This window comes from Triturus cristatus, chromosome 6 (assembly GCF_964204655.1).
Source record: "Triturus cristatus chromosome 6, aTriCri1.1, whole genome shotgun sequence".
Taxonomy (NCBI): domain Eukaryota; kingdom Metazoa; phylum Chordata; class Amphibia; order Caudata; family Salamandridae; genus Triturus; species Triturus cristatus.
This window is the reverse complement of record NC_140589.1, coordinates 617,353,567-617,368,371: the sequence shown is the minus strand read 5'-3', so window position 1 is coordinate 617,368,371 and position 14,805 is coordinate 617,353,567. Positions and strand designations below refer to the sequence as shown.

Genomic DNA, 14,805 nt, shown 5'->3' with positions numbered 1-14,805 from the left:
ACTGAGTCCAATCCTCGGTGGGCCACCGTCCCACAGCAGGGAATGCACCTCACTGTTTATTGAGTTGAATTATGAGTCTTGAACTTGGAAAGGCGTATTATGCAATACATATACAAATCTCGGCAGGGCCATCATTTTATGTATGTCTCTTTTTAAATAAGACCATTATCCACAGTATTCTAAAAGCCTATAAACCTTTTTCGACGATTTGTACTGTGTGTCAAGAGCCATCTCCCTTATTATAGAACTCTGGTTAGTATAACCCCCAGCAACAGCCTATATTATATTGAAGCACTATTAAGGATAATCTAAATGTACAAAAAATAGGATAAATATATCTATTAGTCCTGATCTTGTTAGACTTATTAATTTTGACCTCCAGCACAGTTTGGAAGATATACTTTTATAAGCGTGTTTCTTTATTTTATAGGAATCAATGGAAACAACCAAAATGATAACACCAATTTTAGGTATCCTAGATAAAAATATCATACGTTCCAATGCAATTGGTGATAAACCAGGTGTACAGGATGAATGTAGTCAATCAGAAAAGACAGGTAAAAACATTTTTAATGACATTGTATAGTTTATTGTTAATTGTGCGTGTTCCAGTGTAATTGCTCTCAATGAGAATACATTGACCTGCCATGCTCTCTATGCTCCTTTACAAATTATGCTACTACAGAAAGCTTGTACACATAGGCATCTACGAAAACCTTTCTCCTCAGGGTACGATGTTAAAGAAAGTGGTTTTGAGACAAATGATTTGCACCATAACAGCTCCCTCTTTGCAACCAATGCTTTTTCACCAAACAGACATTGCCCTTCACGTCAAGTGTGAGGGGTTAAATGATTACAAATCTAAAGGAAAGATCAAGGTAGAACTATATTATCACATCCCACCCTGTTACCTCATCAGACAACTTTATTCTGTGTTAACTGACATCCCCATGGATGGTGTGTTAATAAGTGAATGGATTTTCTGTACTGCACAATACTTCATTTAGGGAATGTTAATAAACTTATTTCTAATAGGCTTCAATGCATGTTTTCTTTTTTTTATGCACAGATCCTAAAGAGTTAGAAACTGAAGTAGTCTCATCCTTTACTATGGAATATAATTTACGTACTCCAACATATGATTTTGATGAAGAGGCTTATGAGGAATTACACACATCTGGGCATCAGAATGAATATGCAGATGAAAGAGAAAATAATTTTGATCTAGAAGACAATGAAATCGGTTTTGAAGCACAAGACTTTACAGAGAATGTTGTAAACAATATAACTATTGTAAATGAGGGCGAAATTAATAATTCTAAAAGTCATGAAATCCAAGAAGACAATTTTTTATTTAAAGGTTCACGACACACTGTGCAAGCTGTCCTACTGCTTATCATTTGCTTTGCGGTTAGATTTAGAATTTCTGATGAGGCATTAGGGGCACTACTGGACTTAATCTGCTGCATTTTACCAGTGCCTAATAAAATGATTAACTCGGTATTCAAACTTAAGATGTTTATAAAAAAATACATCACTATTCCTAAGATAAGAAACTACTGTTCCTCTTGCTATGAAAGCATCAGCGATAATGAAAAGATATGCACTAACACCCATTGTCTAAAGGATCTTACAGAGCCTGGTGCTGTTGCATTTTTTGTCCAACATTCCATAATTGAACAGCTAAATACTATGTTTAAGAGGAGAGATTTTATGGAGGAAGTGAGAACCCACAGATATGAACACTACAAACAGAATGGAAACTCTGTAATAGGTGATGTTTATGATGGAATTGGATATAAAAACCTGTTTGATGAGGGGATATTAAGTAATGAAAACAATATCTCTTTTGTTCTGAACACAGATGGAGTGAACATTTTTAAAAGTAGTAAACTAAGTATGTGGCCTGTGTATTTGATGATTAATGAGCTCTCCATAACAAAACGCAAAGCAAAAGAAAACATGCTTGTCTATGGAATTTGGATTGGGCAAAGAAAGCCATATATGTGGACATACCTACATCCTTTAACTGAGGAATTGAGTCAGTTGGAAAATGGAGTTATGTTTACAGATCATACAGGCTCTGTTTTTGTATGTCGTGCTGCACTACTTTCATGTACTTGTGATCTACCAGCTCGTTGTTTGGTTACCAACAGTAAGCAGTTCAATGGGAAATTTAGCTGTTGGTCCTGTTTACAGCCAGGCATGACTTCAAGATCTGGAATGGGGCATTGTCATGTTTTTCCTTACAATGATGATGATCCTAAAGGACCACCACGAACAACAGAAAATCTGAAGAATGATATAAATGAAACATTAGCTAAAATACAACAGGGTGAACATGAATATTCAGTTCGTGGTGTGAAAGGCCCTTTCCGGTTTCTGTTCCTTTCCCTTTTCCCATGTATTAAGGGATTTCGTTTAGATTATATGCATGGGGTCTGCGCTGGTGTAATGAAACTAATGCTCACATTATGGTTCGGGAAACAATATGAGAAGTCATGCTTTTCAGCACACTCTTACAGAGAACTTGTTAGCAAGAGATTACAGGCGATCAAGCCTCCACTTAACATATCAAGACCTCCTCGTAGCCTTGAAGATGTCCATTTATGGAAATCCTCTGAATACAGAAACTTCTTGCTCTTCTGGGGAATTCCAGTACTAGCTCATGTATTACCCAATCAGTTATTTATACATTTTTGCCTCTTCTCAAAAGGAATATATTTACTAGATAAAGAAAGTCTAACATTTTCAGAAATCGACCGAGCAGACACTTGCTTGCTCACCTTTGTCAAATTTTTTGGAGACCTGTATGATCAGAGGTTCATGACTATGAATATTCATCAGTTAGTGCATCTTTCAGACTGTGTACGTCACAATGACCCACTCTTTTCAAATAACTGTTTTCATTTTGAAGACCTAAATGGCTACATAGTGTCCCACATCTCTGGAACACAAAATGTAGAAATGCAAATCCTAAATACTGTGACATTAATTCAGATGATACCATTACTAAAAGCAACCTATAATATTGATAGCGAGATAGAAAATGCAGTCAATAGACTTATGGATCCATCGATACGTGTGGAGAGAATGGAGATAATTGATGGGTGCTTTCAAATGGGGAAAGTGACTATAAAAGATTTAACAAATGATGAGTTCCTGGCAGCGCAAAAAAGAGTATCTGTATACTTCGAAAGGAAAGTAGCATCATATGATAAAATTAGTTTAAGGAAGGGTTATTGCTATGTGTATGCAGCAAACTACAACAAACTAGTCAGACGGGACCAAAGTACAATAAAATATTTAGATAATTCACAAATGCAGTTTGGAAAAGTGTTGAAATTTATCCAGGTCACAGACATAAATAGAAAAACTCACAACTTGGCACTATTAAATCCGATGCCTTGTATAAACACATATTCCAGTGACTGCAATGTCCATCAAGTTAATCCAAGTTGGAACCAGATAATTGCAGTGTATATTTCGGAAATACTAGGAAGTTGCTGCTTTGTTTGTACCACAAAATTGTCATTTGTATGCGAATTTCCAAATCACTACGAGAGAGATTAGTGGATGCTGTTGTATTAGCAGTACCACAACATGATATAGGAGCCACTTTCTCTAAGTAGTGGATTGAACTACATTGTCTGTTATGTAACACAGTTTGTGGTCACCTGGATTCTCTCTATTGTTTAATGGAAAGTTATGTACTTGATTCTAAGATTGACCTTGTGATACGTATCCCTACCAAAATCTACTTGCCTAGATGTTTAAAAGGTCTATACCATACATTTCGGCAGGTTTGAAAACTGATCTGGGGGTACTCCACCCTGTAATTACTAGGAAATGTTATATTCACATCACTTTTAACTGCAACCCGGCCTCTCCCCCACTGTAAACAAGTAATTACCAGGGCACCCGTAAGGCTATGTGTTTACTTTTACAAAATGTTTTTATAAGTACATTTTAAGTACATTTTAAATACATTTTAAATGTTGTGTAAAAGCTAGATTTTGCTACATCTATCCATAGGAAATTCACACTGTTGTGTACTATTATCAATAAGAAAATAAAATTTCTGCTAACCATTTAGTTTAAAGAGTTTTCATTGACAAATTAAGGTGGGCTATGCGTCTCAGTCATATGTGGAGATTGTTCATTGTGTTACTGATAAAAACCCATATACTTTTTCTTTATTGTAATCTTTGGACTGTTGAAAATAAACCATAGTCATATGAACAAATGGTCATAAGTGCTGGGATACTTTGACCATTAATTCATACTAATATATTAATGGAGGAAGTTGTAAGATCCTCCGACCTATACATGTGTAACTAAGCATCTGCTAGTGCACCTGTTTATTTGTTAATAATGTGATATATTATTAACCTAGCCATACCGCTCGGTTTCGCTTTAACAGTTTGGACACAAAATGCTTTGGACATCTTTTTAATATTTAATGGTTCACAATTCTGCTACGATTCAGAAGCTTGAGTAGAATGTTAATAATAGTCCAGTAGTATTCAAATTGTTTGTATTCACTAAATGTTCTGCATTGTAAATGAAGACTATATGATTAGCAAATAAGTATTTGCTTAGTATTCTGTTAGTGTTCAAGAAATATCACTTACATATCAGTAGTCTTCATGCACTAGCCTTCCCAAAAAGAATACTACTGAATACTAAAATAAGCATAAAATAGTCTTCGAATGCTATAAAAAGACAGGTTAACCACTAAATGTAGTATTCGACTTCGGTAAGGGATAGAATGCACTAAAAAACATGTGGAAAGAGGGTGGACAAGAACATGATATGCTCTAGGCAGGTGAGAATGCCTTGAATTGTTAAGGAGATGCTTCTATGTAACAACTTGTTGTTGGACCTAAAAATGCCAATAAAAAGAGGTTTAAAAAAACAGTAATAATACATGAATATAAATACACTTCCCCACCCAGATCCCATGTATCCCGAACATCCCACTCTTAATTACTGATAAACACTTATAATATAATTATATTTTATAATTTACTATACATATTTTTTACATTAAATTAATAAATAACATAAAAATTCCACTTTTTAAAACACTTAACATACTTACCTACTACTTACCAATACTTACTATTATGTATAGTAAAGGCATGAGTGATAAAGATATGCATATTAATGGTAAATGTGTGGTAAAGGCATGCGTGGTAAAGACACATGCGTTGTAAAGACTTCATGGTAAAATAAGTGCGTGATTAAGACTGCATGGTAAAGGCTGTTTCCCATTTAATTTTGTTTGATTATAGTGGTAGACGGTTGAAGAGCACTGTTCCGTGAGTATGGAGGAGATGTTCAGATTGATGTGTAGGAGATTTCAGAAATCACTTTATTTGTGTGAGCCTAGAGGTAGATGGTTGAAGAGGGCTGTGCAGCAGGTGTGGAAGAAATGTAGAGATTCTAGTGTAGGCAATTTTAAGTATTTTATTATGTGTTGAGTGCTAGATTGTCCCTGTTCATCTTGTATTCTCCAAGAAGCTAGTGAGGGAACCCCTAGGCCAAGGTCTAAGTGCAAGTGAGTGATCTGTGATATCTTTCTCTAATATGTCACCAAATACCTGTCTATGAAAGAGGGATTCTTAGATAAGAAAAAAATCTATACAGGAGGATGGCCTAGGGATCTGCAAATAAAAGGTATAATCTTTTTTTGTAGGTGTATCAGGCCAAATACCTCTGTGGCCATAGTGTCTTAGAATATCGTGCAACGTAGCAAGATCATTATTGTTGCATCTTTACAATGGACCTGCCTTATCAAGAACATTATTTAATGTTAAGTTCCAGTCATCACCCCCTGTAACCCTTGAAGCTATATATTTTGCAAACAGTCTAGACAACCTGGAGAGAAAACCCACATGGGATGGCTAGGTGCATAAATAGAAACAACAAGCAATACAGCATTTGACATTTTTAGTTCTGTATAGACATGTTTACTTTCCACATCAGTCCAGCCCCTGAGAAGCACCTGTCATAGAGATTACTAAAAAAGGATTCTGTTCCACATTTCTTTGAACTACAATGGACAAGTCCATGCAGATGTTCTCTGTAGTCTTCTGCTACTACCCATTCGATCCACCCAATCCCACTCAAGTTTCCCAGACTCTGATGTAGAGAGGTGTGCTTCCTGAATAAGGTTTATATCTAATAAACACCAGTCAAATGTATAAGTGATGAAAGTTCCCAGACCTTGTAAGTCACCAAGAAGAGATCTTTCAGGAGCTTTGTGAATCCATCATATCCTACCTCGTGTGTGTCAGACACAACTACTACTCATCTTCAGTGAATAATCCTCTTTGGATAGACAGGAAGAGGAATGGCAAGAGAGAGATCAGCCTGAATAACATAAGCATCTGCACACTATCAAGGGATTACCATTGTCCATGATGCCAGCAATATCACCTAGAAAAAGTGGGAAAATGTTAATACATGGACAACAATAGTGTATAGTTCTCAAATAATTTTTTTTTGCTAATACTATCAACTAATACATTGATCTCAAGCTGTCTCTTTCTCCCTCGTGGTTTCAACATAAACAATACTTTCCAAAAGAGTGTTTACTTCACAATACTCCGAGATGAAATCATATAATACAAACATGTCTTCATTGTTACCAATTTATGACAGGTACATCAAATCTCCAAAGGCGATCAACTGGCTTAACTGCGTGGTGTCCTAAAGTAATTGACACAAACATGGGCACTAATTTCTCAAGAAGCACGGTGCATTCCGCAAGTGAAAATATCATTACGTGACCTCAGGGCACTATTTTGCATGTGTAAGCAGACCATAATTTCACAGAGCAGGAATGGATGGGAGTGTTGCATGTAGCCAGTGCATGCCGAGGGTCACACTATGTTTAAGGATTTTTAAGTCGGGCAGTGGATGATTTTATGTATCTTGATGTAATGAGCTAGCCATTGACAGTGGAGAAGTGTAGCTCACTGGTTAGAGGAGGCATACCCTGAAGCACAGGTCAGACCCGGGACCAGTGTTCAATTCCCGACGCGGCAGGTTCCGGAGCCCAATTGTCCACGCACTCGATAATTCTCGCTTCGGTGCCCACTCTAAGCACGAGTTCACACTATGCAGCTCTGGGCAACAAGCTTGCTTAATCTCCACAACGGCCCCCCCGCGGCGGGATGCCTGGCTTTCACCTTGGGGATGCCCAGTATGGGTTATCTCACAGGGAAAAACCAGGACGGGTTCCCAATGCAAGCGCCAAGATGCCCAAGGGTAAGTTGAGCGCTATATAAGAACACATAATAATAATAATAATTCATGAACATTATGTGCAGGGTTTATCCCGTAAGCTATGCATTGATAAAAGGTGTCTGTACCGACAATACAGTGAATAATTATAATGATGCTTGACAATGCAAGTGTTTGGACAGAGAACAGGGTTGAAAAGAAAGGGGTAAGATAGTTGTGTAACCTATGACAAGGTAGTGTTGAATTGTGTAGAGGAAGAGGGCGTCCGGAGGATCAAAGGAGACATTCTCATAGGGACCGTAATCTGCATACCTGACTCACGTGTCACTGTCCCACATTCCAAAGGTGCAAATGGAACTATTCATTAAACATTGGCGTGATACGTCTCCTTGTCATATAATAGGAAGATGAGTTGAGGTCTGGGTGTTGTCAAAACTAAATATTCATATAGTGATCCAGTCTAATCTGCTCAAATATCAGTGAATCATATTCAGAAAAGTGACCAACGATCTGGTGTCTCACATGGCAGGAGTGTGATCAAAGGGGAGAGTACAAGAAAACAAAATACTGTGTTTTTCGCACAAAGTATGTCAATGGCCAGATAGTAGACAATCATATTAGGGCACCATCCTTGAAATATAGGGTATATCAACCAAAATATAAATATCAAGTACCAATATGCAATGTTGGGCAAAGCTACAATATAAATCTCAGATAAAAGGTAAAGCATATCATTGAACAGCTGTAATATGGTGGTCATTGTGACCTTATGCTGGGGTGGTTTGCTTCAGAGTGGGACGGGATTTACCACTTTCAGTCACCAAGCTTTTAATGACGTGATGTAGGCCTTCTGTATTCGGCTTCTTCATCAGTGTTTTTAACATCATTTGCTGTTCATGGCATCAGTCGTTCAGGGCTGTATGTGATCATCTTGTATGGGTCTATTGGAGTTCCTGCAGTTCAGCACATAGGTCCTGTTGTAGTCTGCCATCTTGTCTCCTATTGTGATAATCATTACCACAGGTTCCAGAACGCCATGTTTTATGTTTCAATGCCTCAGACAGGAACACAAAGCTAAGAACTTATTTCACTTGATGTTTGTATCTTGGAAGGAGTGGCTGATAAATTAATATATTGTTCTGCTAGATAGAAAGGTCAACTGTTTTTTTTGGGAAAATTGAAGTACTCTCTGGGTGTGTTCACGTTGAAAGATATAGGGTGAGGTGTAGCCGAGATAGAGATTGCATCTGATAGCATATATGGTGAGCCATCTAGAACTCTAGAGGATCTGGAAACTGCATATTAAGCAGATGAGAGAGGAGTTCTTGGAGGAAACAGATTATGTAATTCTCTTCAGCATTTTTGAGAGCTCTATAAAGTCTGATGTTGTGTCAATGGGAGCAGTGTTCTATATAGGTTATTTTAAATTTCAATGACTGTATCCCTGGTCCCTAATCCAGACCATACTTCTACTTTGTCTTCCACAGAAGTCATTATATTCTCCGTTGAGTCTAGTCATGGATGGAAATTGGCTATCTCTTGCCACATTTGATTTTACTTCAGCAGACATTTTAGTTACTCTAGTGTCCAGCAAGCTAAGCTTAGCGACAATGGATGACAGTTCTCACAAAATGATATCTAAAGTGTACACCAGCATTTTCTAAGAATCTGCCATGACTAGCTGCTTAGGCCCTAAAATAGTCCCTGAAAATAAAAGCTGCCTGGCCAATATGGAAGAAGACATGTGGCATGTTGGGTAATGCCAATATATTCTTAGTCAGTGGAACATATAAGAAAATGTAAGCCTTAACTCTTAATAATGTACACAGGCTGATTAGCTAATGTTGCAATGCCTCCAACAGTTGGGGAAATGAGCTGAGGCTGTGCATTCCCTCTGTACTAAACTTACACCCAATGTAATCCACATTCATTCAGAGAGCAAAACATCAAGGCCTCAAATTATTTGAATCAACCTCAGCTGTCCAAATTGTTGCAACCTGCCTTTTATCTTCCAGTTGTTATGTATCAGATCCTGTGTCCCTTAGGTTAGGTTCTATGATTCTTCCAGTGATAATGAAGAAGAAATTCCTATGAACATCCCTGTAAGACGTACGTGGTGCATAAAGGAGAGGCAGTAGAAACTCACATGGAAGTAGAACAGCCACCTAATTCCTATGTTATTGTTCATAAGTAGGTGCTCTATTTATTTGGCATGCATTGGGTGCTGGCAGCTGATCTCCTGAATCATGAAATGGGCCTGCTGCCAGTCCCAGCCGATAGTAGACCACAAACATGTTATATGGTGCCGCCGCCTGCTAGGGATTCTGGAGTCCATGCATGCCAAATCAGCAGCATCATTATAAAAAATGGTGGAGATCATGCCAAAAGAGCTATTTTCCTACAGAGATATTGTAGTTAAGATAGCCTTATCTCAACTCCATCGCCCCAGGCATAATAAAGCACAAATCTCTGCAATTTGGTCACTACCTTCTGTCACTTACACACTGGTCATTGGAGTAAGGATGACATCAGAGAGGGGCATACTTTATCTTCTGAATCCAACCTGCTTTATGGCAGCAGCCCTCACTGGATGCACTATTAACCTAAGTACTCAGAGAACAGGCCACAACGACACCAGGCAGTAGAGCTCTAATAGTAATCAGCCATCACATCATGTCTAGAGCAAAGCTTCATTTGAGGGAGTTTTTAAATATAATTTTTCTTTTTTACTCAGTGCATAACACAAACTGCCTGAAGTTATAAATTACAGCTCCTATGATAGATTTTTGGGTTTAACCACTTAGTAAAAGCAATGGTAAACAAGGGGTGTGGCTTATAACTTTATCTCTAACACCACAGGACCTTGACCACACTTTATGTCACACACTGAAATTAACTGATTTAACATCATGATCATTGCAAACCAATATGATGCTTAACATTGCTTAAAACTTTTCATTGAGATCATTGGGATGAGAATTTAATGGGCTGCTTCAAGAAATGGCTTGCAATGGCATAAGTGTCAATCCAATTAAGAGACTTTCGCTGTAAGGCACATAAATGATCTATTGATTATTGTAAAACCTTAAAATCTTTTTGAATGCAGTACCAAATATTTTAGTAATTTAGGCCTTCATTAAGATAGTGGGTGGTTAGACTACTGTACGCTATCGCGGTGGCTAGGAGACCACCCGACAAGCAGGCGGAGGTCCGGCCGTTACATGACAAAGCGACCACCGGGCTGACAGTTGCAAAGTGCTCCTTTTCCCAGGAAACGGGCCACTGCACAAGCTGCAGTGAAAAGTAGCACTTCCTGTACGGTGCATGGATGTGAGTGGGGGCATTACATGTGCCCCCCAGGGCCACTTTACAGTGGCCGAAGACGGATGGGGCCCTGTTTGTTCAAAAACTCAACACAATTAAAATCCCATTCTAATTTAAAAACAGAGAATATTTGAATGAACAAAATGACATCTAAACAACAACAATCCAATAATGGGAACGAGAGATGTGATTTTTTACATTTTTTGGTGGAAACAGATCCAGAAAGGATTACGCGCCAACTACGGTCATCTAGCCGTGCTTGAACGGTACTTACTCGTTACTCGTGATTTAAGGCCAACCGTGATAGAGTGCAGGTCAGCTACAGAGACCAGGTTAGTCCCATTCGGAGGTTTTACTTTCTGACTTTATCTCTGAAATAAAAGTAAAAAATCATTGGTTGGGCAGGGCAGCAGGCTGTGGTGAAGAAGGGCTCACCAAGGATAGCTAGTTGTCGGATGAGGTCCTGGTGGAATGTTGACTTTTGGCGGGAAAGCTCCAAGTGGGAGAAAATCAAATATGCACGCGAGGAAGGTCCTTCACAGGCTTTTTGGTGGCTTCACCAGGTGACGATTTGTACATTCAGACTTTCGTGGTACTTGGATTCCTCGAGTGGGTCTGCTGCAAGCTGTAGCCGAACAGGGCTCAAGAAGCTGGATACCCTCTTCCTGATGTCCCTCTGAAAAACAAATTTGCTGCTGTGGAAAAACTCTGAGTGAGAGCAACCTGGATCTTTGTCCTGGTGGCAATTAATCTTTTGCCAGATTAATGTGCCAGGTTAATCCCATTCCTCAGGAGGTCTTTGTGGCTAAAAATGTCTCTAAGTCCCAGGTTTCTCGAGATATAATGAGAAGTACACTGGTCAGCTCGGCTCCTCAGTAAATAGGATTTTAGCAGCTTATTGCATCACCGTAGCTTAACGGGAGGACAGCCAACTGACTTTGGAGTCATTTTCTTTGTCCTGGGTACAAGTGGGAACAAGGCCATCACTGTAGGTCTCCTCACAGGTCTCAAAAACAGTTGCAGTGCTTCTTCTAACTTCTACAAGTGGAGTAGTATTCTGAAGCGGGTGCCAAGGGGTGCCACATTTATGCCTGGCACTAGCCTGTGGTTGGGGGTGATTTCTGCCCCCCCAACCAATAGGGAAAAAGTTCCTTGGGGTAACCCTGCCCACTTTAGCAGCGGTCCCTAGTGCCCTATGGCAGACACAAATACCCTCTTTACTTAAACCAAAATGGCAGAATCTTTCTTCCCCTGTGTAGAGCTCCTGTTCCCATCCCAGAGGCATGGCCTTGGAAATGAACAACTCCTCATCTGAGGTTACTCCAAACTTGTTCTGGGGAAACCCTTCTCCTTTTAGGATTGGTGTATGCTGGACTAGGTGGACACAAATGGCCCAGCTTAGGTATCAGATAACATTTATCTGTGACATGATAGGTCTCTTTGAAATTAATTAAACCACTGGGCACAACCCAGATGGACATCCTACCAGAGAAACAGAACACTTGCCAGAGAAACAGAACACCTGCCCACATCAGTTCTGGGAGTAAGTTCACACCTCATCAAGGGGGAGATTAAGGTCAGGAGTACCATTTGGAAGTGCAGGAAAATGAGTATCTAGAGGCTTTAGGCAGTGAAAGGGTAACAGTTTCCAAAATATTTATTACAAATCAGATTTTACCAGTGAATTGGGCTTGTAATAAATATTTTAAAAAGGCCAAAAATTAACTTTGAAGCTATTTCCAAGGTGAGATAACATTATTAAGCTTACTATTGTATCTCAACGATTTCCTATGGAACGATTAGCCCTGATACAGTGAAATAGCTTTTGGGACTTTGCCACTATAAGGACATTTTTTACATTAAACATTATCATGCTCCCTGCCTTATGGGCATTAAGACCCAGTTATGGGTGACTTATTAGTATTTAAAAGGAGAGGTTAGGCCTGTCATAAGGGGTCATTTTGGCAGGTTGAATTTGGAGTTTTATATCTGCTTAGGCCTACAGCGAGAGGCCTACAGTCACGTTTGCACAGTCACTGTAGTGGGTGTCACAATGGTGTAGTGGTCCACTAGTGACATTTAACTTACAGGCCCTGGTTGCACTGTGTACCAGATACTAGGGACTTCTTGGTAAGTTGAATATGCCAAAGGAGCATGCAGCAGGCCACAGTGATTTGGTACACCTTACCACGTGAGTAAAGTAGGGCTCCACAAGACCTGGCCTTTAGGAGCCCAAAAGCCTGCTCCACTGACTACCTTGTTCATCCATAGGCTTCATTGACGTGAACTTCTCTTGGCATTGTTGGATTAATCAGTGATGCTAAATACCATGGTCAGGTGGGATAAGTTGAGTCTCCTAAATAGAAGACAAAAAAGGCCAAAAATAATTTATCACAATACAGATTATGCAGCTAACAGTACTGCAAACATTATTATGAAAGATCGTAGTGACGAACAAACCCGGCCCTTTAAGGAGATATTTGCAGGGGTATGGAGCTGTTCTGTAGTACAGAGGAATCATGGGCAGAGCCAGGGAAATGGGCACAGATGCTTGTGATGTACAAATCCAGTAAGCAGACAACTCACACGTTGATTGAACAGAAGTTCTTCAGATTCTGGTAGAGCTGTTCTCTGGCTTGTGCTGGTGCTAAGGTATTATGAGTGTCATCAATTGGTCCAACCACATGTGGTAGGCGACCCAAACCATGGAAGTCACCCTTCCCATTGGCTAATACCTGCTGCCATGGAAACTGGATGAAGCTGTTGATGTGTCTCATCACTGAAGACAAGAATTCTTATAGCACATCACTGAAAGTTGGTTGTGACAATTCACCAGATACTGCCACAGTGTATTGGCAGGATCCAGTGGCCACAAAATGTGGGATTTCTGTTGTGAGGATGTAGATCTGGCTCCAGCTGATGACATAAATCCAGTATAGTTTGCCTATTCAACCTGAACTTCGTGATTTTATCTCTTTCTTCCAAGGTGGCAAGGTCAGAAAATGGTCGGTATGCGGAAGGTTGTCATCTCCTCACTCTTCTCACTCTCCCAGGGTTCATATGCCTTCATTAGAGAAACATGTGAACATTTTTTTCATTAGACACAGCAACATATTTGATGAGTAATACGCAACTTATGTTTTTCCACAAAATGTATTTGGGTTAATACATATTTTGAAGGAACATTTGCTTTGTGTCCTTTAACCGTCACAAATGACAATTATGTCCTTGATATGACTCTGAAAAATAAATGTGTAATAAATCCATTACAAATGTATCATGTACATATTTTCATTTAATTTTGACTTCTTTCCTCCGAAAATACCATCAACAGAGGTGTACCAAACACTGCACTGATATCACATTTCAGCACAGTAACGCACTACACATAAATGTTTATTTAAAATAAAAAAAAGTGTCCATCGAAGTGGGATTATTTGAACAAACTAGCTCCCATTTGGAGTGGTGGTGACGCACTTAACATTCACTAACACAGTAGTTTAAAGTCCTAAAGTGGTGGGTGTCTGACCTATCCGATAGGGCCTATGGAATCAGATGGCGGTGGAGACAGTCAACCGCACACTGAGCAGCATACTCCACTATGGACATAGCTATAGGCTAACTTTGGTGAAGTAACGGTAGAAGGCAAATGGCTTTGTCCGTCTCCGCTGACGATTACGTACATCGCATACAAGTATGTAGCGGTTAGAAAACAGCTCACTTGCCTCCTAACACTGCTGCTATCAAGACCTCTTCCACATCTGCTGCTGTTTCTGATCTCTGGGAGCAACCAGGCCAGGTCCAACAGGTGGAAGGACCTAAAACGCTGGACCAGTGACACCTCGAAAAGTACTCCCAATATTTGAGGGGTACGCACTGAACCCAGACCCCCAATGGCCCTCATTCTTGCGGTGGCCTATCCGACTCTTGATGGGCAGTTGTGGGCCCAACAGCAGAAACAAGGGGGTAAGTTCTTATCAGGGTTACCCATGTTACCTAACCCATGTTTTGTAACAGCCAGGTTTTTTGCCATCAACATTCAGGGTAACCCATGTCCAATGCTCAGGAAGAGTTCTTGAAGATTTACATTTTGTACAAGTTGTATGATGATGTGCTTTGTCTATTGTTTTGGGATAATGATCCCACCTGATTCCTGCCCCCAACCAATGGACTGTTCTGAACAGACACATTGCTCCCTAAACTCTAAATATACGTCATGTTGTTTGA

The 14,805-nt window shown here is 39.6% G+C and overlaps 1 protein-coding gene across 1 annotated transcript; it reads left to right on the top strand.

The window, feature by feature from the left end:
* The first annotated feature begins 1,234 nt into the window (after positions 1-1,234).
* LOC146817649 (uncharacterized) lies at positions 1,235-3,573 on the top strand. Its single transcript, XM_085609650.1, has 2 exons — positions 1,235-1,275; positions 1,326-3,573. The coding sequence occupies exons 1-2, from the start codon at positions 1,235-1,237 to the stop codon at positions 3,571-3,573; spliced, it is 2,289 nt and encodes a 762-aa protein (XP_085465776.1).
* Positions 3,574-14,805: the final 11,232 nt, after the last annotated feature.

Coding starts and splice junctions, on each gene's coding strand:
- LOC146817649 (XM_085609650.1), top strand. CDS start 1,235: ATGAAATCGGTTTTGAAGCACAAGACTTTACAGAGAATGTT. Junction 1,276..1,325: donor AAGACTTTACAGAGAATGTT/GTAAACAATATA, acceptor TAATTCTAAAAG/TCATGAAATCCAAGAAGACA.